The 21,705-nt window shown below is 39.5% G+C and overlaps 1 protein-coding gene across 2 annotated transcripts in view; it reads left to right on the top strand.

Moving 5' to 3' along the window:
- The window catches only part of SLC15A4 (solute carrier family 15 member 4), a 46,083-nt gene extending 31,652 nt beyond the window's left edge, over positions 1-14,431 (top strand). The window contains exons 7-8 of one of the 2 annotated variants that reach the window (XM_067539744.1): positions 6,812-6,970; positions 12,840-14,431. In XM_067539744.1, the coding sequence (XP_067395845.1) occupies positions 6,812-6,970; positions 12,840-12,988 (308 nt within the window). In that variant the 3' untranslated portion in view covers positions 12,989-14,431. Of the gene's footprint in view, positions 1-3,787; positions 4,135-6,811; positions 6,971-12,839 lie in introns of those variants that run through there. The other variant, XM_067539745.1, reaches the window with a different exon arrangement.
- Positions 14,432-21,705: the final 7,274 nt, after the last annotated feature.

Genomic DNA, 21,705 nt, shown 5'->3' with positions numbered 1-21,705 from the left:
CTCTTAGCTCAGGGGTTCTTAAACTTTGTAGTAGAGAGTAGGGCCCCCATTTAATGCAGGTGGGTGGGAATGCCTGGGCAGTGAGGCGCAGAGTGGTAATCTCAGGTCCACCAGCACCATGGGCAGTATGTAGATCCAGTGCAGCAGGAAGTCGATGAGGATATGGAGCTGGTAGCTGGGATTGGCCTCCACTGTTGCAGAGCCAGGTGAGTTTGGGCTCTTGCTGGCTGAGACCAGCTGATTACTCTTCAGCTGCACTGCTGCTTTGGAGGAGGCAGCACATCACCCCAGGCATGAACAGTGCAGAACTCTGGCTCTCCCCAACACTTGACATGACCAGGCACAGGGACCCTGCAGCACCATGGAACTGGGGGGAAGGTAGGTGCCAGGAGCCACTGCAGAGCTCAGAGCCCACTTCCCACAGGGGCCACTGCTGTGATGGGGATGCTGACCTGGAAGTTAACAACTACAGCTGATCTGAAAGCGAACTCTCCTGGTAATCTCAATTTGCCCGGCCGCCTGCACAGGGATGAGCAGCAGCTCGGTAGTGAATGGAGGGGAGCCCTAGCAATAGCAGGGATGGGATAGCAGGGATAAGATTGGGGCCTATGGGAATGGAGGCGAGTCCTCCTGTTACTGCATTGGGTGCTTCAACCAAAGAGAGCACAGGGGGAGATGGAGGAGCCCTAGCTCAGCTGGAGAGTATGGGGAAATATGGGGTGGGGGGCCATGGGAGGCCCTCTGATGCTGGGGTGAAGATGGGGAAGCAGGAGAGCCCCTGCATTGCTATGGGCAGAAACCAAGCTGAGAGGCAGAGCACTGGATGGAACTGCTTCCCCTGGTGTCTACCCCTCCTTGGCTAGCCCCCAGACCAAGCGAAGCTCTGAGTCCGCTTTATGCTCAGGTCAAAAGACAGGCAGCTGGCACTTCCCTTGGCTCATGGCTGCACCTTCTCATGGAGTTTGGGAACCTCTGCCTTAGGTGATTCCCTCAGAAAGGATTTCCCATTTTTTTTTCTATTGTGGGACAAAAGGGTTTTCAGAGGCTCCGCCTCCCTTTTGTCCCACCTTGTACAAATCAATAAGTTAGAATCAGAACATGTAGCTTGCACTATCCCTGTTTCCCAGATAGTCTACTTTCCTCTCAGTTTAATAGCAGAGAGCCTTTAGCTCATCAGTCCTCTGCTTCCATCTGTCCTGCTATGGGCACACCAGGACTAGAAAACGGTAAGACCCTCTGAACAGGCTGTGTTTTGGTGCAAAAGGAGAAAGAACTCATTTTGAATGTGAAACCAGCATTATGCTTATACATGAATGGGCACTAGATGTTGGGGTTTATGATCACCTTTTACAGTATGAAGGTGCATGAAACTTAGACTATAATGTCAGAAGGGACCATTATGATCATCGTCTGACCTCCTGCACAACGCAGACCACAGAACTTCACCGACCCACTCCTTTAATAAACTCCTAACCTAAGAGTGACACTCTTTGAAACCGAGAGTATCAGGAGCTTCTGTTTCATGCTTTTTACATGTGTATTTCATAGCCTCTAGTTCTTCGTACCTCCTGCTACTTTCTCTTCTACTTGTGAGACACTTGCCTTTTCACATGTTTTCCCTAACATTTGACTTTTCAATATCATTTTGCTCTTCGTTACTCAGGAGTAAAATAAACTGGGCTGCTCAGATGGTGCAAGCTTTTCTTCATAGTTTTTCTGTCTGCTGGTAGGGTGTAACTTGCTGTCTAGACTGGTATTGTATTGGACTGGAAGAAATAAAATTGATCACCTTGGGGAATTGTCAAGGGATTAAAACACCAGGCTAGTGGTCTGTGGGTTCTGTTCCTGGTCTTGCCACAGTAAAATATAGGTCAGATCACTTAACATCTTTGTCTCAGCTTAACTGCTTGCAAAATGGGGATGGCTCTCTATCCCATAGTCATGGTGCTACTTAAGATGCTAACCTACATGGAAGATGTGCTATAGGAGTGTGGAGCCGATCCTTTGCAATAATCAGTGCTGCCCTCTATCATATTAAGTTTTATTACATGTGTAATAACCTCCATAACATGTCCTGTTATTTCAGGATACTTTTCCACCCCCAGCTCCTAATGACTGTTTCCATCACTTCAGAATCAGCAATTGGAATTCTTGCTTAAACAAGTAACTTTCTGAATGTCATCTCTGTTTTAATGTCTTTCTTGACTATAGAGAAAGCTTAAAGCGGAGAATAAAGTAATAGTTGCTTAGCAACAGTAGGGAGATCATGTCAACTCTAAATCTAAATGTATATACGCAACTGATTTACCTTTTCCAAGTACACAGGCATTTCTTGTATTTGGTGCCTCCCTCTTTGAGATGTCATCTTTCTCTTTTGACTGTCAGAATTACTACACTTTATAGAAGTTCCCAAAGAACATGCAACAAATATCTGCAATTTATTTGTCCAAGGATCAGTGGTCTCAGAAGAGTGATAAATTCTTCTGTTGAGCTCCAAGTTGAAGTTGTTTGTACTACTTTATTAAATAGACTATATCACAGGAAGAGAAAACTTTTAAGGCCTGTCCTATTCTCATGCGAGTACCCTGCTGTTCTTTTGGGCTTGTTGCAGCTGTAATGATGATTTTATAACTTCAAAACCTGTTTGATAGCCAAATGTTTGTTTGCGGGGGGAGGGGGAAACAAATGTTCCTGTTTGAACTGGGGAGTTCACGCAGATCTTAATTGCTCTCTCTAGTATCCTTTCCTTCAAGTTGTTTTACAAAGCTTTGTTTCAGTCTGCTGACCATTATCTAAATTAAATGACTGACTATAAGAAGGTGCCTTAAGATTGAATGGAAGATACTGCAGGAAAAATTTGACTCTTAAATTTGATAGACACATACATTGTGCTATGAAATTCAGCTTAAAAATATAAGTGAAATGTTAATGGTTACAGTACTGTGATTTGAAAGCCCATATTGTGTGTTTAAAAAAACAACTAAAATAGAAACATAGGTTTGTTTTTGTTTACAGTAAAGCTGAGCATACTTTTATTAAACCATATTAGTTTCACTTCAGGTACCTTTAAAAAGATGACACACATTGCATTAATCTTTTGTATTATTCCCTGCAATCCTCTTAAAGCACCCTTATTTAGCTGGGAATCATAATCTCACATGACAACACCAACTAGAGGGCTTAATTTCAAAACTGCTTATTTGAGGTAGCATGAAATTGTTATCAATGGCTGCCAGCAGGCAGCAATATCACTGAAGGCAAAGAAAAGATTTTATATTCTTTAGGCCAGATTAAATATTTGGGTTACTAGGAACATTATTCAAGTTTGGAAGCATGATTTTTTTTTTTAAATTACAGAAGTATATGTAGCATTACACCCTTTTGGGGTTTTTTCTCAGAGCTATCACTCAAGTCCAATGCTTTTGTGAAGGAAACAAGGGGAAAAAATCAAACTGGAGTTCTTTCACTCAGTGTACTTCAGTTTGAGTTGTGTGAATAGTATCAAGTCTGGCCACCAGACTGAATCTTAAATACTCCAGAGACTTTTCTGACAGCTGGGGTTATTTAATGAAAGATTACAGTGTCATTTTAGATGAACAGACTGCTGCATTTTAATCAGAGTTTGGCCAAATAAGAATGAGAAAAGATTTCAGATGTAATGTTAATGGCAAAACATCCCAATAAATAGGATTTGGGCAAATTTTTAACTTTTGCAGTGTTTCTCATATTAAATAATAGACATTTTCTTCTCCCCCCAAAATACTGTTGTCTTCCATATCTCTGTAAGGATACTGAGCCCCACATTCTGGATTAACATTGATTGGAGCCTCCACTCTGACTTCTGAAAAACAGCTCTTCAACACCATTCAGTCATAGAGATGTCACTTGGCTGCATTCAAGTGCACTGTGCTTCAAGCGAGAAGGGAAACAATGTGGTGGTTCAGACACGATCTCCCACATGGCACTACATAATGCTATCAGATCAATAAGGGGGAACATATAGTTCTGATGTACTTGTCAGAACAGAAGTGCTCCCTCTGACTCTAACTGCCCCATCTGGCTTGAAGTCTAAAGCCTTTCCTTAAAGGAAAACATCATTGTGCTCCTTCAGGCACGGTGTATGAATGGGTAGTAATAGTCAAGCAGCGTTGAATACTTACAGTTTCAACAGTATGGTGGCAGGATGACTCTGAGCTTGCTTCTTGCACTAATTTCAGAAAGAGGCAGACTACTTTGACTTAAGTCACCCATCCTTTGCCCTTACCTGTAGACCGTACCTTGGTTGCGATTCTGCAAAGACTTCCTTGACTTCTATGTGCTTGACTTCCTGCCCTGGGAGTAGTCCCACTGACTTCAATAGGACTGTAACTGACGGTGCACAATTAGGCATGTGCATAAGTTTTTTGTGGAATCAGGCCTACAACAGCATATCATGTTGGAGCACTGGGGCTGCAGATTAGTCTGACATACAGATTCTAGATCCCATCTGCCTAAAGTAAAGTCAAATAGTTAACCTCCCCTCCTCCCAATACAGTTTTTAAAAACTATTGAGAGTTGCTCTAAGTGCTGCAAATTGAGGGAAATGAACATCCATGGGGAAATGTATGATTTGCCTCAGTAAATCCTTGTCTGCTATTCTTGTCAGAGAGGTCAGTGTGCTTATAAATATCACCCAGGAAAAAAACTCAATACAGAAATGGCAGTTGTGACCCTTCTGTGCCTAGGGCAGCCACCTGAGAATGCCAAGGTCAGGGCAGGCTGTAAAAGGAGAGCAGATTCTCCCACCGCTGGTGGGTGGCACTGAAGCCAGACTTCCCAACCAGCCACAAACTGTGCTTTTGACTTCCCACACTGGTTATCAAGAAGCCAGTGTACAAATACACACCGCTCCCTTTACTGCATTCCAGTCTCAGGCTCCCAATCAGCCACTAGGTCCAGTAAAGAGACTAGTTATTTAAACTCTTATGCTCTTTACTAAAAAGGTTCCCTCTGACCCCAAAGGGTCAGCCACAGTAACAGATCAATATAAGTTTGGATCTTACCCGAAATACCACATTGCCAGCCAATCCTTTAGTAACTAAAACTAAAGGTTTATTATAAAAAAAAGAAACAAACCATAAGAGAAATGTTAAAGGATTAAAGCAATCAGATGCATACAAATGATTTGAATGTCCATATACATCAAGTTTCTAGAAGAATTGTGGAGTTTGCAGGCTTGTAAAGTTCCTCTGGTGTACATCCAGTAATTGGATGTTCCTTAGTCCTTTGTTTCACAGCTTCTGTTGCAGATGACTTGATCCAGAGGTAGGTTGGTAGCTGAAGCTGAATCCCAACTGGAGAACAAAATGAATTCCCAGGCCTCCGCCTTATATATCCTCTGGTCCTGGCCATGCTGTTAGTGGAATTTTACAGGAATCAAAATGGAGTTCAGAGTCACATGAGTGAGTCCCGGTGACTCATCATCCATACTTTTGGCTCTTCCCCTGGGGCTCTTGCATCTGTGAATGTCTTAATGGGCTATTAAGCAGGTTACTGTCCTGTCGCCATCCAGTCCGAGATGTTGCCCAGGCAGCACTGTTTGAAATACAGATATCTTAAATATGTCCATAACTTCCATTTCACACATCAACAGAAGTATTATCATCTTACCTAACATATTATAACCTTCCTAACAGTACCTGACATAGCATATCTCACATGAATTATCATGAATTTTGACATACTGATGTTAAACCATACACTAAATGCCCACCTTTCCCCCCCCCTTTCCCCCCCCCCCCAATCCAGCCAGCGTGAGACCCCCATTGCAAGACTGGTGTAGAAGGGAGTAATCAGAGCTCCTGAATAAACCTTAAGAACCCCCCTGATTCAGCCAGCATGACAGCAGTATCAGAGAACAAAAACTGAATAATGGAAACAGGATCATCAAATTCCCTTCACAGCCCTGTCAGAGAAACAATGTCCTTGGTAAGCCTGGATCTTCACCAACCCAAGCCGCTTCTTGAGCAGGCAGAGGGGCGAGGAGACTGGCTGGCATAGATCATTTCCTGGCAAGCATTGCTTGCCAGTCAAGCCTCAACTAACACAAAACATAAGGGAGCATGGTCTAGCAGAGAAGACACTGCAATGGGAGTCAAAAGAGCTGGCTTTTGTTATGAAAACTGCTTTAAAACATTTTCAAGCCTGTGTCATACAGTGGTCACCTTCCATGAAGGCTCAAATATGTTCTGATAAAAACTTCTAAAACAAACTAGCGAAACCATGATTAAAAGCTGTTTGGCTGGACAGTGTCCTAGCTGTTTAACTCGCTTTGGATAAAGTTGAAAGCCAAGTATAATGTAAACTCCCTAGATGGAATGATGACTTGGTATACGATGAGGCTTGATTGATATCAGTTGACTTGTAAAATAAAGTAAATGAGTTCCAGAACCACATGCGCTTTCTGAGAGAATGTATTTGCTAAAAGGTTTAACATTTGCTAAAAAGAAAACAAGAAGAGAGTGGTGCAGCACATAAAATCAAGATATTTTTTATCAGATATTCAGGACTTAATGAGTTAATATAAAACGTTGATAACCTTGACTAAGACTTTCAATGTACTCTAAGGGAGTTAGATATTATTATTGGAAATCAATGGGAGTTGGATACATAAATCCCTTAGATCCTTTGAAAATCCAAGTTCTTGGTTTTAACCTTGTAGAAGTGTATTGTTTTCAGTGTTCATGGTTATTGTCATTAGCAGGCACATTGAGCTGGTAACCAAGCACATTCATTTCTTACAGACTGATACTTTTTTTTTCTTGTAACACAGGCCTAGAATTTGCATATTCAGCGGCTCCCAAATCCATGCAGAGTGCCATTATGGGACTGTTCTTTTTCTTTTCTGGGATTGGGTCATTTGTTGGCTCAGGACTGCTGGCATTGGTGTCTATTAACGCAATTGGCTGGATGAGTAATCATACGGATTTTGGTAAGTTAGCCTCAATGTATTGGAGGATGATGAAGTAAAATGTTTAAGCAGAAATCATTATATTTCAAGGATTGGAACTTTTTTATATTAGAATTATAACACTTTGAATTTATAAACCCCATTAATATGGCAAAGACACAGTTTCATCTTGGATATTGCTACTATTGGAGCTCAGATGATATTTGAAATTGATGCATTAGAAATGCATATGTTGTAAAGAGAACTTCATAAAAGAGCTGATTCAGTTAATTGCTCAGCTGTGCTGCCATTGTTGATCACCAAAAGATACTTGTACATCTTAAAAATATTTTAACTAGAATGTCTAAATTAGTAGGAGCAGTTGAAAGTTGATTTTTTTTTTTTTTTTTTTTTTTTTGGTGTCTCTAAACATTTTAAATTACACAAATGTTCACTAAAAACAATAATACAGGTTTTTGACTGAAGTGTGCTGATTATTTGTATCTCGTGTCAGGGTACTTTGTGGCAATTATCATACAAGAGTTAAATTCACATTTCTGCCTACCAATCAGTTTATTTTATAGTCTAACCTAAGTCATATGTTTCATTGTCAGTAGAAGTTAAACAAAATCATTGGCACCAGTAGGTGGCATGTTGGGAATTTCATAAAATCATTTACAGACTTCAGTGACTTGACTAGTTCCAGCAAGAAGAAAGTGTGAAAGAAGATTTAATAAATTAGGCTCACATTGATATGCAGGTGCAGTTTTATGTACTCTCTAAAAATGATGCCTAACGTTAAACTTGGTGCTGAATTTATTTGCCCTTTCTGCTGGATCAAATGTAACTTAGGTTTCTTATAACACACTGTCTGGGAACTGTATCATGCCATAAATTGGCGTCTTTATTTTACAAGTTCCTTCTTTTAAAAACAGATTGCCAAAAGCTTAATCTTTACAAAGCAGTCTAGTCATCATCAATACAAAATTTATCCCAATGATTGGGGCCCAGCATTTCATCTCGTTGCACAGTAGTAACAAGCAATTTGTTTTGACACATCCATAGCTGTTGAGTTTTTAAGGATGTGTGTTTTGTCATGGCTTTCACAGGAGTAATCTGTATTTTCTAAAAAATATGTCATTAACATAGTTTTAGCATTTTGGAATTTTTCAGATGAGGTGAATGAGAAACTTTTCTCTGAGATTCTTGAGCTGCCTGCAAAACCCTGTATGCAGTGTTGTAGCTGGATCGGTGCCAAGATTTTAGAGACACAAGATGGATGAGGTCCAATAAAAGATATTACCTCACCCACCTTGTCTCTCTTACTAACCCCGGGCAACATAGGAGACTAGTAGAGCATTGGTTGAACAACACAGGACCAGACCAGCAAATTCTGAGTGTGAAACTTAGTTCATCTGGGGTTAGGATGTTTGTTCATCCTGAAGATAAAAACTTTAAAAACAACTTGTTAGTGTTGGCCAAGATTTACTCCGTCATGGCAACTTTGGTGATCAAATCTGTCCGCTCTTACAACATAAATATAATTCAAGAGATGTGCACTAAATTTGGAGGAAGTTATTGGATATAAAATAATGTTGTCACACTTGACACTTTTAATTAGAAATGCTTTTTTAGCCCTTTTGTGCCTTTTCCAGCATCATCCATCCCGTCTTGTTTTCCTTAAGCTATGATAAAACAGTCTGAGAAAAGGTAACACCCCATGTAAAAATATAGATTGGGTCAGATGCTTCCTGTGTTGATTAAGGCTATGTCTACGCTGATGGTGGCAAATTCGCTGCCGTCAGATTGATTTTTCTGGTTCAATTGAGTGGCAGTGAAGACACGCTCAATCAATCTGGAAGTCGATCTAATAAAACCACCTCCAAAAAAAACATAGCGCTGCGTCGAGGGGTGTGCATTTCCCATCGGCACAGCGTAATGGAGACAGCATGCAAAACAGATGTTACAAAGTCAATGGGAGTTGCGCAAGCTGCTCTACATAGCTTGCGTAACTCTTGTCGACTGCCGCCGAATTTCCCAGTCAGTGTAGACCAGGCCTAACACTGGAAACTGTTACCTCAGGTGACTCCTTTAGTCAGCTGTGTAGAATAAGCTGGGGAGACTGTCTGCTTCCCAGTGGACAGCTGTTACCAGAGATCTGTCTACCTGGCCCTAAACGGCAGCTACAGAGCTCTACCTCCCCTTGCATTCCCAGAGTTTGTACCTTGGAGTCAGGGTTGGAAGCCTACCAGTGCAGTGTCTTTGGTTTGTAGTATCTTGGGATGCTGCTACATGGACTGTTTCTCTCCAGTGAATAAATAGGGCTTAATTTTTTTTTACTGCTATTGCGTACTTTTCCAAGTACTAAATTCACTGTTTATTTTAAAAATGTTTTAGCAAATGATGTATCAAATTTTAAATTAGTAAGACCTATTAAGGTCTTCAAGATCCTCCCCATCAGTTGAGACTGAAGCTTTATTGTGAATGAAGGGTTTGTGCACTTGCTGTTAGGTATTCTACAACTATACATTTTTAAAGAAATGCAATATAAACTAGGGACATGTTCTCTCACCACTTTCCATTGATGTACACTCTGGCAATAAAGGGTTGATTGCTACATTGAAATGATTACATTATTTCTGTAGTAAAAATAGAGGTTTCATGGAGTTAACATCCCATAAAGGAAAATTACTACTTTTTTAACCCTTCTGCTCTTTGAATGGAGTTTTGGAAGTATATTGTATTTTAAATGTCAGTGGAAGGCTGCTCTTGCTTTTATTGCTTTTTTATTATAAACTCATTCAATTAGATCTTAAATTTCAGTAATTACAATAATTTAATCTCAACACTTATGTGCATACTGCATACAAAGCTTGTAAGGATTTGATGTATGCTTCTCTATTTCTTGCTTCCCCCATCTCCTTATAACGGTCCAATTGGCTGTAGCTCACGTGGCATGTTGGAATCGAGCCACATGTATTGTTCTTCAGCAATTCAGAAATTCAGCAATAGTAGGAGCTTATTTCTTAATAGAAGGATAATGTTTCGCCAATGAGTTTTCTTAATGTAGAAGTATTTAATATGCTACAAATCACTAGTTTAAAACAAATCTGAGGAAGTGTCAGAGGTGAATTGAATCAGAAAGAAGTTCCACAGAGCTGGATAGATTCTTAAAGGGTTGAAAGAGAATTGCAGTAATGGTTTTATGTGATTAATGCTGCTAAATTTTTCATGATAGCATTCATTTTGTAACTCTGTTTCCCCCTTTGGCTTAGCAGGGAGGGGATTTTGAGGCCTCCAGACGCACGTGCACCATGTAACATTGAACAAGGCTGAGAGGTTGTCTAAAGAAATTGTAGTATATGAAATTCAGAATTCTTTTTGCTTCATCCATTTAAATGATGTTGTACAACATAGCTTTTTAAGCTAACGCTTTATGGACTATATTGTAGGGATCATTAAAATTAGACTGTTTACCCTCTGAATTATATACATTTCTATTTTTCATGACATAGCCTAGCTAGTGTTGGCTAAAAACAGTGGATCTATTTAATTGGGGCACTGGATGGCTAAAGGGATAAAGAAGAATGAATTTTTCTTCTAGGTCCATTGGATCGATCTTGTCTAAGCCATTAATGACTAGAGATGGGCAGTGACTGTACAAACTTCTACACAAACTTTGCTCTGACTGTTTGATTGTTCATAGGGTGCATTTTAGTGACTTATTGGAGAATGTTCACAGAAAGCAAGCTTTGAACTTGTATTAAAAAGTTTACTTTAGAGACTTGATTCTCCGTTACTTATCCAGTTGGGTTACAGAAAGATACCATATGAGTGATATTGTCCAAAGCTGCTCAGATCTCAAATATCGTGCATACGTAATGAACTGCTTATGAACAACTTGCAGTCATAAGACTTGTCAACCCGTGCAGCTGTGCTGCTGTAGTGCCTAGTGAAGACGCTACCTACGCTGATGGGAGAGCTCCTCTCCTTGGCATTGGTACTCCACTTCTCCAAGAGGCAGTAGCTATGTCAGCAGGAGAAGCCCTCCCATTGACATAGTGCTGTCTGCACATCTCTGAGCAGCGTAGTTATACCAACCTATCTCCACTGAGCTGGGGTGTAGGGATGGAGGACACCAGCTGTCTGTGCACCAGTGTCTCTGACTTAGGATTGGTTGCTTCCAGCTGCTGCTGTCTGAACTTTGACGCACAGTTAGTTAGTTTGACTGATAGGGCGGTTGAAAAGCCGCTGCCAAACTAGTAGGATGCCCATAGAATGATGGGATTCAGAAACTTTCATCCTGTGATGCTGTGCCTGCCCCATGAGGCATTGCAACCCTTTCCCAAAGCACCTTGCATGCAGTTGCACAGTGGAATATCTACTACTGACACAAAGAGCATAATGAGGACATGCAACAGTGGCTTAATTACAGCAGTGGTTGTATGCCGGCAAAACTGAACAAGGCCATAAGTTTGGTAGTGTAGACAAAGCCCAAGAGTTAATTATACAAATTTATGTGGCAAATAGATTGGAAAAAATAAAGTTTTTGACAATCCAGGCAATAAAAGTGAAAAATTGTCGCCTGTAAATCAGATACATATTGTACCTTGTATGCAAAATTGCCAGGAAGTTGCACTGAAGATCACTCAGCAGTTTAAAAGGAATATACAAAAACAAACTATGATGCTTTGAGTGAAGTATTAGAGGAGGTGTGGTGCCAAAGAGTTGAAAATTTTCTTCACTTGTTCCTTTGTATATGTATTGGATTCGTTTTGGCCATATAGTTTTGTATATGTCTATGAGATGAAATCTTCAGTGATTTCAGTTGTTTTCATAACAAAACTTTTATATCAACATAATCCATTTACTTTTTTTTTTTTTTTTTAATTATTGTCTTTCTATTTAAGTAGTGAGCCATAAACCTAAGCATTGTTGATACAGATCTTGTTCTAACTTTCTATATCTTGCAGGAGAGTAAAATTGTCCATTTACATACTAAGTTCTGTTTCAGAATGAGAGGGTACTCTCCCACTGTGGAGAGAGTATATTTTGGGGTTCTGATTTAAATTGAAGAAACTGTAGTCTGTAAATTAAAAACATTTTAAGTTCAGAGGCTTTTGTCTTACTCTGATAGTGATCTTGAGGAAACATATTCAGCTTATAGCATTTCCAACAGGAGAGTTGATTTCCTTTTTTAGCAAGGTAGCTTTTTAAAAGAAAAAAATGACCGGGGGGTGTCCTTTAAGTTGGGAGAAGAGCAAAAATAGATTGATATGCATTTCGTAGTTTTTCAGTTAAAATGTTTTATCTGAAGAATGAGTCAACAAGGCATTGCATAGGTACATTACATATAAACATTTCTCGTTAGCACTTAAATTCCTAAAGGGGCGAGAAAATTTTATTTAATGAATTCCTGTTCTGCGTTAGTTGAAAATCAATCCTAAAAAATTAGGTACCTTTACAGTCTTCCTGTCTATAAGTTGGCTTGTCTCAGACTGGTAATTCTTTTAAAAAACTGTTTAGGCTTTTGTGGCTTGTCCTTTCCTCTGTACACCTGTAACTTACTAACAGAGGTTTTGCATGCAATCATCAAGGAGAAATCATATGATGAGTGGGCTAACGGGGTCTGCACTTCTCAAGGACATTACTGATTTTAAGAGAGAAAAGCACAAAATCAAAATACCAAGCACGTAGTTGCCATGATAGTTTGCAGGCTGTGCATTTTCCTAGAAATGCAATCTTTATTATAGATGATGCCAGAAACTGAAATACTTTTTACGATATGGAATAAGATTTTGTTTCTGGTTTTGCAGAGAGAAATTTTAGTTTTAGTAGGACTGAACAGAATTGAGGTCTTTATTTGTATATGCCCTTTGTGTACTTATTTTTTCTCTCCAATTCTCTCTAGGTAACATTAATGGCTGCTTTTTAAACTATTACTTTTTCCTGCTGGCAGCCATTCAAGGAGCAACTCTCCTGCTTTTCCTTATTGTTTCTGTGAAATATGACCATCAAAGATCAAGGACTAATGGAGTGACTGCCAATGGGAGGACCTGACATGACCTGAAATGGAAGAGCAGTTTATTAGACCAGCATGCAATACATTAACTGGCAATGAACTGATAGTTTTCAAGATCTTAAACTGTTCTCCAGTGGGACTCTTTTTCCTTAAACTTGCATGTTACATGAGTTCTCACCCCCTGCCCCTTTCTCTATAGGTAAGTGCCTTATATTGGTGGGGCTCGTTTCTTGCACTACGTCCTGATGTAGGGCAAATACTGATCTTGGAAGTGCATTAATTCTAGGTATTAAAGGCACTCTGTGCTCGTGCTGACCTGTTGGGATTACTTAACATCTTTGGAAACTGAATATACATAGCTTAAAACTAGTATGGAAACATTGTATAATGTGGATCACTCCTAAATGAAGAACTTTATTCAATGAAGGAAGGTGCATCAACAATCTTTTTAGTTTATATTGAAGGCAAATGTTTTTCCACAAAATGATGTATTTCCTTTAAGTTCTGGTTACAGTTCAGGACACTTGGTGAAATTCGTAAGAAATCTCCTCTGTATTTTTAAATTTTGAGGAAACTAAATTCTACAGGTCAATTTTGGGACAAGTGGGAGCTATCTAAACTTTGTAGGTCTGACTAGCCTGGATAAAAAGGGATGGCTTATAGGTAATTGACCTTTCGCTGCAAATAGGACAAATGTTTTAAGCCTAAACTTCAGTATTTAATATTAAATGGTCTTGGATGCATTTATAAGATACAATAGGATATTTTGTAGCTGCTACAATTTTTGATATATGTTTAAACACTTTTAGGACTGAACGGGTCTTACTCCAGGATTTTTTTTTAGGGTTTTTTTTTTGTTTGTTTTTGTTTTTTTGAGGTCAGAGTTCTGTATTAGAACATTAGGGAAACCTGTGTCCTTTGAATAAGCAAGTCTTTTATCTCATGTTATCAGTTTCTTTATCTCCATTGAAAGATACTTAAATATTTTAAAGAGTGTGGAAAGAGAGAATAGAGACTGAATTTCAGTAGGCTTCTCAGTAGATGAATGTGCAATATCAACTGGAGGTCTCTTAGCCCTAATGTCTTCAGTCGTGGTGTCTTTTATGTAATTCTTGCTAATGTGCTACCAGGCTAATAGCAACACATTCTTATTATCGAGTAAATGTAGTTTTTACTCTTTCAGCCTGTTCAACTTTAATTGCTTTACCCTATTGTATTTAAGACTGCATATGCAAGGCGGTATGGAAAACAGTACTTTGCAAGTGATTATACTGAAAACAAACTGAAAAATCAATATTATATTAAACAGTTTAATGTGTTTGAGCTTTTACAGTTTCCTTTGGTGTCTTTGCATTTAAAATGTTAAATATTTTTTGGTACATAGAATGTCCTTTTAATGAGTTTACAAAGCAAAATGAACTCTTGTGCTGTGACTTCTGACCCTTTGTTCCTAGGTGAATAAAATCACACTGCAGATATCATATGTCCTTTGGTCTTTATTTCTCCAAACGTATCTTGAAATCCTACTAATTGTGCCACCCAATGAAATGTGTATTGGAATGGGATGAGACTGGGAATAATTATATATATTCGTTGTCTTGGTAAAAGACACAGAAGCCAGTGCTAAACCTGCTGGGTGTAAGTCCCTGACCACCTCCTGAGTGTAGTATGTGACTGAACAGCATACTGAAAATAATTGCATTTCTTGTAAGCAAAACTATAAATATTCCCTATTGGCTACTGTAATTTCTGTTCTATTTAGCTTTTAATATCCTATTTGTGGTATATCACCTTTAAAGCCAGCTTGGTCTGATGGGATTACTGTGCTTCGCATAGACTGGAGTAGGCTGCAAAAGAATCAAATGCTATCTAAATATCTATTTATCCAGACATCTCCCTTTTTCAGATGACAGAATTCTAAAAAGGGGATAAATCAAGAAGGTTTGATTTCATGTGAATACCCATTTGTATTTTTAAAGCATTTGTAGTTACAGAAAAGAACTTTGCTGGACCAGCTAATTGTTAGCCAGTTATACCAGTGAATATTTCCACCCTTTTAGCTAATTTTTTGCAAGGATATTTTTACAATTCCCTGTAGATATCCATCTGCATTGGGGATTAAATCTCATTAGATGAACTGGTTCTCAAAAATCTGCTCCTTGATGATAAAACTGTTCATGTTCCACACTGGTCTGCGAAACTGTTACGTTGGGTAGAGTATTTTAAAACCTATCTCTATTAGGGAATTTAAAATGGCATTACTGGAAGGTACTGGATTTTTGCTGTAGTAGGGCTACCACAGATTAAATTCTCTGGAGAACACAAGATTTTAATGAGGTTCAGCTAGTACAGGTTTCATCTAAGGTGGACCTTTAATATGCATTCCACTTTGCATGTTTTTTCTTTTGGAGAGATGACAGTGTTTGCAGGGAACGTTCCTTCTCTTCTGCCTCTAGTTTTCCACTTCAGCCTAGGGTCGTCTGCTAGGAATACAACAGCTTCCACTGTGCAGTTACAGGATGATGGGAGAATCCCTGGTGTAAACTGCTATACCTGTGCAGTCGGCTCACTTTCCATGGGTTTCATTGAACATCACTTCTGGTGTAGTCGGTTATTCATCTGGGGGTTTGGCTCTGGAACTCCTTATTCAAGGAGCGTTCTTTGGGGCTAGAAGGTATGAATATCAGTCTAACATAGCATCACCTTTGGGCTCCTTTTAAATGCTGTTCTCATCTGTGGCGATCATGGGACTGCAGGCCTTGCACGCGACACATCAGCAAGGATACTATAGGTTGTGCCCCCTTGACAGAAAAATCCAAAGAGTGGCAACCTTCCTTCGCTACCTCTTCTTGGAGATGAAAGGTTCTGAATGGTGTGCGTGAAATTCCTAAACAGTGAGAGACTAAAGTGGTCTAATTAAAAATAATATTTGAGGATGGAGAGTAATCATCAGTGAAACAAAAACACTGCAGGTTGTGGCCTCTGTCCTGATACTTTACCGAAGTTTGCCTGTGTAGTCACTTAGATTCGATTACAATGAATAAAAATATATCTTCCTAGAGACTGTCTTTTGGCTGGGCTGGTGAACTTATCAGACATAGGCTCTGGATTCAGGTGTCCTGTATCACTCATCCTCCTTATTTTGACTCAGCTCCTCAGAGTTTCTTTGTGCTTGATTATTATTATTATAGGAAAATATAAAAATATGCAGTGACTTCAAGGTCACTTTTCAAGTGGGGATAGGGTCAGAGTGGAGAGGCAGGAAAATAAATATGGTTTGGTAGACCAATTATTCTTTGACATGGTTCAGGACCATCAAATAGCTCATCAATAACTTATCATATTATTAGATAATCCTTCGTTCTCCCTTCTATTGTTTCTTGTCTTTAGACTGTAAATCCTTGGGCAGAGAACCATGGGTAGTGTTTACTCAAGTACCTGAGTCACTTACAGTATGTCTACACTGCAGAGAAAAACCAGAGGCACTGAGTCTCAGAGCCCAGGTCAGTTGACTTGGGCTCACGCTGTGGGATTCAAAATAGCAGCCTAGACATTCTTACTCAGGCTAGTGCCTGGGCTCCAAGACGCCCTCCTCCTTTGCCGAGTCACTTGACCTGAGCTCTGAGATTTGGCACCACAGGTTTTTCTTTTGCAGTAGGCCGCTAAGTCATGTGGGTACTCTGGACATTTTTACCCCAGATCAGTCTCTGTTTCACACTGCTTAATACAATGGGGCCCTGATGAGGGGGTCTTTGGATGCTACCGTAATGTGAGCAATCACCTTGTAACTACATTTTCTTGACCCATTTCTCCTGTTCAGTAGTAGGAGGATACTTTCGACACTGTACTCAGTAAATAGTAGATGTCTGCTTGTAACTGTAAGGCTTGATGGTTGTTCTAACACTCTGGAGAAGAGGCTGAACATGCAATCAGTTGTATAATTTAATTTTTATTTCAAATGACTTGGCTGAGCTCCAGGCAGAAGTAATTAGACCATTTATGGAGATTAATCTGGCACTTCTCATCAAAGGGATAAGGTCTTTGTGACTCAAAGGCTTAGCTGATTCATTCTCCAGGCCTTATCTTTCAATGTTTCCACTCCATTCACTGAAGTAGGATTAATCAATTAACTTCATGACTGAGCCCTATAGCTAATTAATGAAATACCTTGAAGTGTACAATTTTAAATTTAGTTACGTTCACTTTTCAGATGGCTCCTGTGTACTAGAAAGGTCCCTCACGAGAGCCACCATAAATGCACATTTGTGAGCACCTGACTGCATCCGGTATCTCTTTTAATTTAAAATGTAACATCAAGAAGTTAATAGCCATTAGAGACATTACACTACATAGTGCTTTCAAGCTTACTACAATTACTATTTACAGCAAAGTATACCAAGAATAAGCAATAAATTGTGGCTTACGTACAAGAATGTAATACGGATAGATATGAAGTATAGCTGTTTTGTGTGTAGGAGTCAGGATGCTTTCATGTTTCATTGAGATCATTGTGTAGATATACTGCATTTCACAATATTTTCTAATTTTTTGCATATCTTCAATAATATGCAAAAACCTGTTCTCCCCTCATTGCACGTTCTCCCCTATTATATAGAATGAACTAACAATCCCTTTTTAGACAAGGGGAATTGATCAGAAAGCCCCCATCTCTTTCCTTATACAAATCTTCAGAGTGAATTACTTTAATTATAGCAGTGCCAGCTACTGCCACTATATTTAAGGGTCTGTCAGCATTTCCATTATAAATCCCTATTTAACTCTGTTATAAAAAGTTGTTCATGGCTGAAACTTTTCAAAGGAGATGGCTTGTCAGAGAACTTTTGCTTATGGATGCGTGGAATTCTTAACTTTTTTGTATTTGAAATTGCTTTTAGAAAAGCATAACATAAGTCACGGTTAGTGTCCTTACATATATGCAGGGCAGGCTACAGACAAACCCCTTAGGAAACAGAAGTTTATAATGTCTTTCATTTGAACTATCAATAGCTTGAGTTGTAAGTGTGCCTATGGAACCTGAGAATTTTTGGACTCTTTATTTGTGAGTTAATGTGTATACTTGAGTGTGTGTGGGGTACCCTCTAAGACTGATGCAAGGACATAACTCTTCAGTGAATGAACAGAAAATAAAAATTGCAAGCAATACCAATTGAAGGATAAATACATATATAAGGATGCATTGCTCCAGGTCCTACCAGATCCAAAACAGCGATGAATAATGGTTGAAAAAAGATGGCCAAGTGCTGGTTAATGTCGTCTGGCTGTGTGGCGATTTTTCATGTTAAGAACAGTGTACATTCCTGAGCATACTAAATTTCTTGTGCCATTATCCTGCTGCAGAATGTGCTGCATGTTCTGTAAATGTGTTAAATATAGTCCTCAAAACATGGCTAGGGAGAAGTTGGATCCCCTTGCATCAGATTTACAATACCCCATAGCATGAGAATGGCGGTCTGTAACCTGTGCTCTCGAGGGGGAGGAAGAAATCATGCTTTCATAAACAGTGATCGGCATTGCAGCGGTTCCTTTACCCCAGTATCCTGTCTCTGCCGGGAGCCAGTACTAGATAGTTCAGAGGAAGGTGCAGGTAGCCCTACAGAAGGTAGTTATAGAATAGCCTGGACACTTTACCATGACAATCTTCTACTGCAAATAAGGTCAAAATATTAATAAAACACTTCCTATCTTTTTTTTCTGTTCATACTGTGTCCCCACCCAGTAGTGTAAGGTTTCAGTTTTCTGAATAAAAGATTTATTGATAAGACTTCCTCTCCTTACTACAATAATGCGATTTAGTGACATAAGACTCCATAAATCACCTTGGACAGTCAGCAAAAACAATTCAGACTTAAGGAAAAACAATGCAAATATTGTTTAGGCATATGAAAATTGCAGTTTGCCGTCAGATGAACGTGTTGTGAAAGCTGTAAAATGCACAGGACTGAGGCTAGATCTACAAAAGAATGTAGGTATTGCTCACTCTGGTGTGTGTACACAGTGATACAAGATTGAGACAGGGAACAGCTGTCTGCTATCACTGCTGCTTATGTATTGTGCACCAGCCAGTGTGCTACAACTCAGTGTTTAGGGAAGGCCTCGGCATTGCATTGCCTAACTTGTAGGTGCCCTGCCACCCGAATAGAATAGAATGCATGGTAGCACTGCTTCAACAGGAGAGACTGAGAGAGAGAGACACCAAAATATCCCCTAGTCCACTGGTTAGATGAGGCTATACGGGAGGCTGCCGCCTTCTCCATTTTTTTGCGTTCAGGCATGCTCAGTCGTAACAGATTGGAGCGGGGCAATGCCTAGTGTTAGGATCCTTCAGGCTCCCAGATGCCTATCCTAAAGCTGCTGTGCACATGATTATCTGCAGATATTTAGACACGAGGACGTCAATGGACACACAGGCACCTAGGACTTCAGACACTTCCAGGGGTAGGTGGCAGCTGAGCAGAAGTATTGTATATGCTACTGGTGCTTAAATGTTTGGATTTGGTTAAATGCTTGATTCCTTTTGGTGGCTCTAGCCCTGAGTTTTTTAAGACTTGTATCAAATTCAAGTCTTTTTATGAGGGCTAGTTAATCTTTTGCTCTCCATTCTCTTAGAAACACTTAGAGCTCCATCTTCTGTCCTTTGCATATATGAAAACTTGCACATTAAAACACGAAGTAGTCCTATCATACAATTAAAGAACGTAAAAACACACGTCTTTAAGTTAGAATCCAGCCGCAATGGATCATGGTGACAAATGCAATTTGAAAAAACTAATTCTCTGCAAACAGAACGTCTATGAGGAGCAGTGTTCTATGCACAGATGAATCCCTCATTTTTCTTCAGGCTGCTAACCAGACATCGTGGTGGCTGAAATTGTGGTTTTGTTTTCATTACATTTTATTTTTATTTTGAAATCTAACTTCATGTGCAGGGTTAAAACTCAGCTTCTTGAGGACGCCTGGCTTGCTAGCATTCTATATAGCAAAATCTGTATCCAGTTCCTACTGCAGTGTTGAATAGTGAGATGATTAACCAGGAAACGTTGATGCACTTGGGGAGTGCATTTTGTCCAACCTTTTGTTGGAAGGGTGTTAATGGATCTGAGATAGTTATTGATCATGGGAACAAGACATTGCACAATTTTACATTTTAAAATTCTTTTTTCATTTGTGATTTCCAAAGACCTATGTAAACATTATCCATACACCATTGATATGCAGCCACTTCTGGGACGGTGAGCGATAACCAATCAAATACAAGATGATAAAGAGCAATATGAATCATTCTACAAAGAAGGGTGATGGGATACAACTTTAAATGACATTGTGTGTGTCTATTACATATCAACATCATACCAAACATAATACACAATAAATCTGACTGTCTTCCTAGCTTATTTCTGTGAAACTTCTGAATTTTTTGCTAATAGTAAACTTGTAAGGTTAGAGGGGGAACCAGAGATTTTTCTTCTCCCTTTGAGGCTACAAAATTTTAGAACTATCTTGAATTTGATAGGGAAGTTGAGATGCATGGAGTCAAAAATGGAGGAAAATACAGTCAGATGAGTACTGGTTCTTAATAGGTTGATACAATTATGCTATTGTGAAATTATATTCTCCAACCTTTTGAGCTTTTGGCTGGCTAAATGTGAATATCAATGTTGACTTCAGCAGATTCCAGAGTCATTCTTTAAGTCAGCTTCAATTTTTTATTAAGAGGTTACTAACTGATAACCTCCTGTCAAAATAACTGTTAGGCAGCTCATCATAAAATGTGTGAAATATGCTGTTTGGTAGGTGTCCAAAAACTATATTGAATTTGTCAGATTTTTGATGCAATTTATGCTGTATCACGTCTGATTAGAGTACTGATAAATGAGTGAGAGCCTGTTGTTCAAAAGTGGCGATGGCATTACCCATGTTCTTGTGAATGTTACTGCCCTGTAGTGGCTGGCTGTGACATGGGGCATTGGCACTAAAGGCAGGGGTAGAGGAGATGGCCTTAGGAAAGCAGCCTGGTGTTTGGGCATCCTGCAGTCTCTGGTTTTAGGCCTAAAGACTGCAGCTCCTGAATTAAGGAAGGCTGGAACTCCCCTCTTACTGCAGGAATACAAAGGTTAGAGAGCTGGCCCATTGTCGCCATCTTTATAGGTCTGCTCGTAGCAAGACCTGGATGATGGGGGAATGATCATGACCTTTCAACACTTATTGACATTCCACTGCATTTCAGATCCAGGATACGCCTGATTTGAGAGGCATGAGGTACCCGATAGGAGTGGGCGGGGGCGTTGCGTGGCTGCATTGTCACAAATGCAGGATGACTCCAAAGAGTACTTGGGTTGAATGCATCACAGAAACCAGACAGATTGCAGTGCATAAGATAAACTGGCTGTATAGTTTTGAAAAGACTTCCTCACTCGTGCTAGCCTGCAACTTAAGTTTTGATAAATTTCATCTTGATATTTCCTGAAAAGAAATCTCCACTCAGGGATGAAATTGAGGCATATGATTACCCTCAAACAGCAGGGCATGATCAGGTAGAAATATAAAACAAGTGCTTCTCTGCTGGTAAACATAGTGTTTGCACGAAGAGAGGGAAATTACTCAAAGTGGTTGAAAGAAAATGGAATAAAATCAACAAAATGTTACATGTTACCATCTGTCTACAACCTTGCTGCTATTTACTGCATGTGTGATGTTGCATGTTCTTCTACAATGAGGAAAAATGCTGTAAAATATT

Source organism: Emydura macquarii, unplaced genomic scaffold (genome assembly GCF_026122565.2).
Source record: "Emydura macquarii macquarii isolate MOO-44397 ecotype Brisbane River unplaced genomic scaffold, CSIRO-AGI_Emac_v2 contig_554, whole genome shotgun sequence".
Taxonomy (NCBI): Eukaryota; Metazoa; Chordata; order Testudines; family Chelidae; genus Emydura; species Emydura macquarii.
The sequence above is the reverse complement of the archived record's forward strand: the minus strand, read 5'-3'. Positions and strand labels throughout refer to the sequence as shown.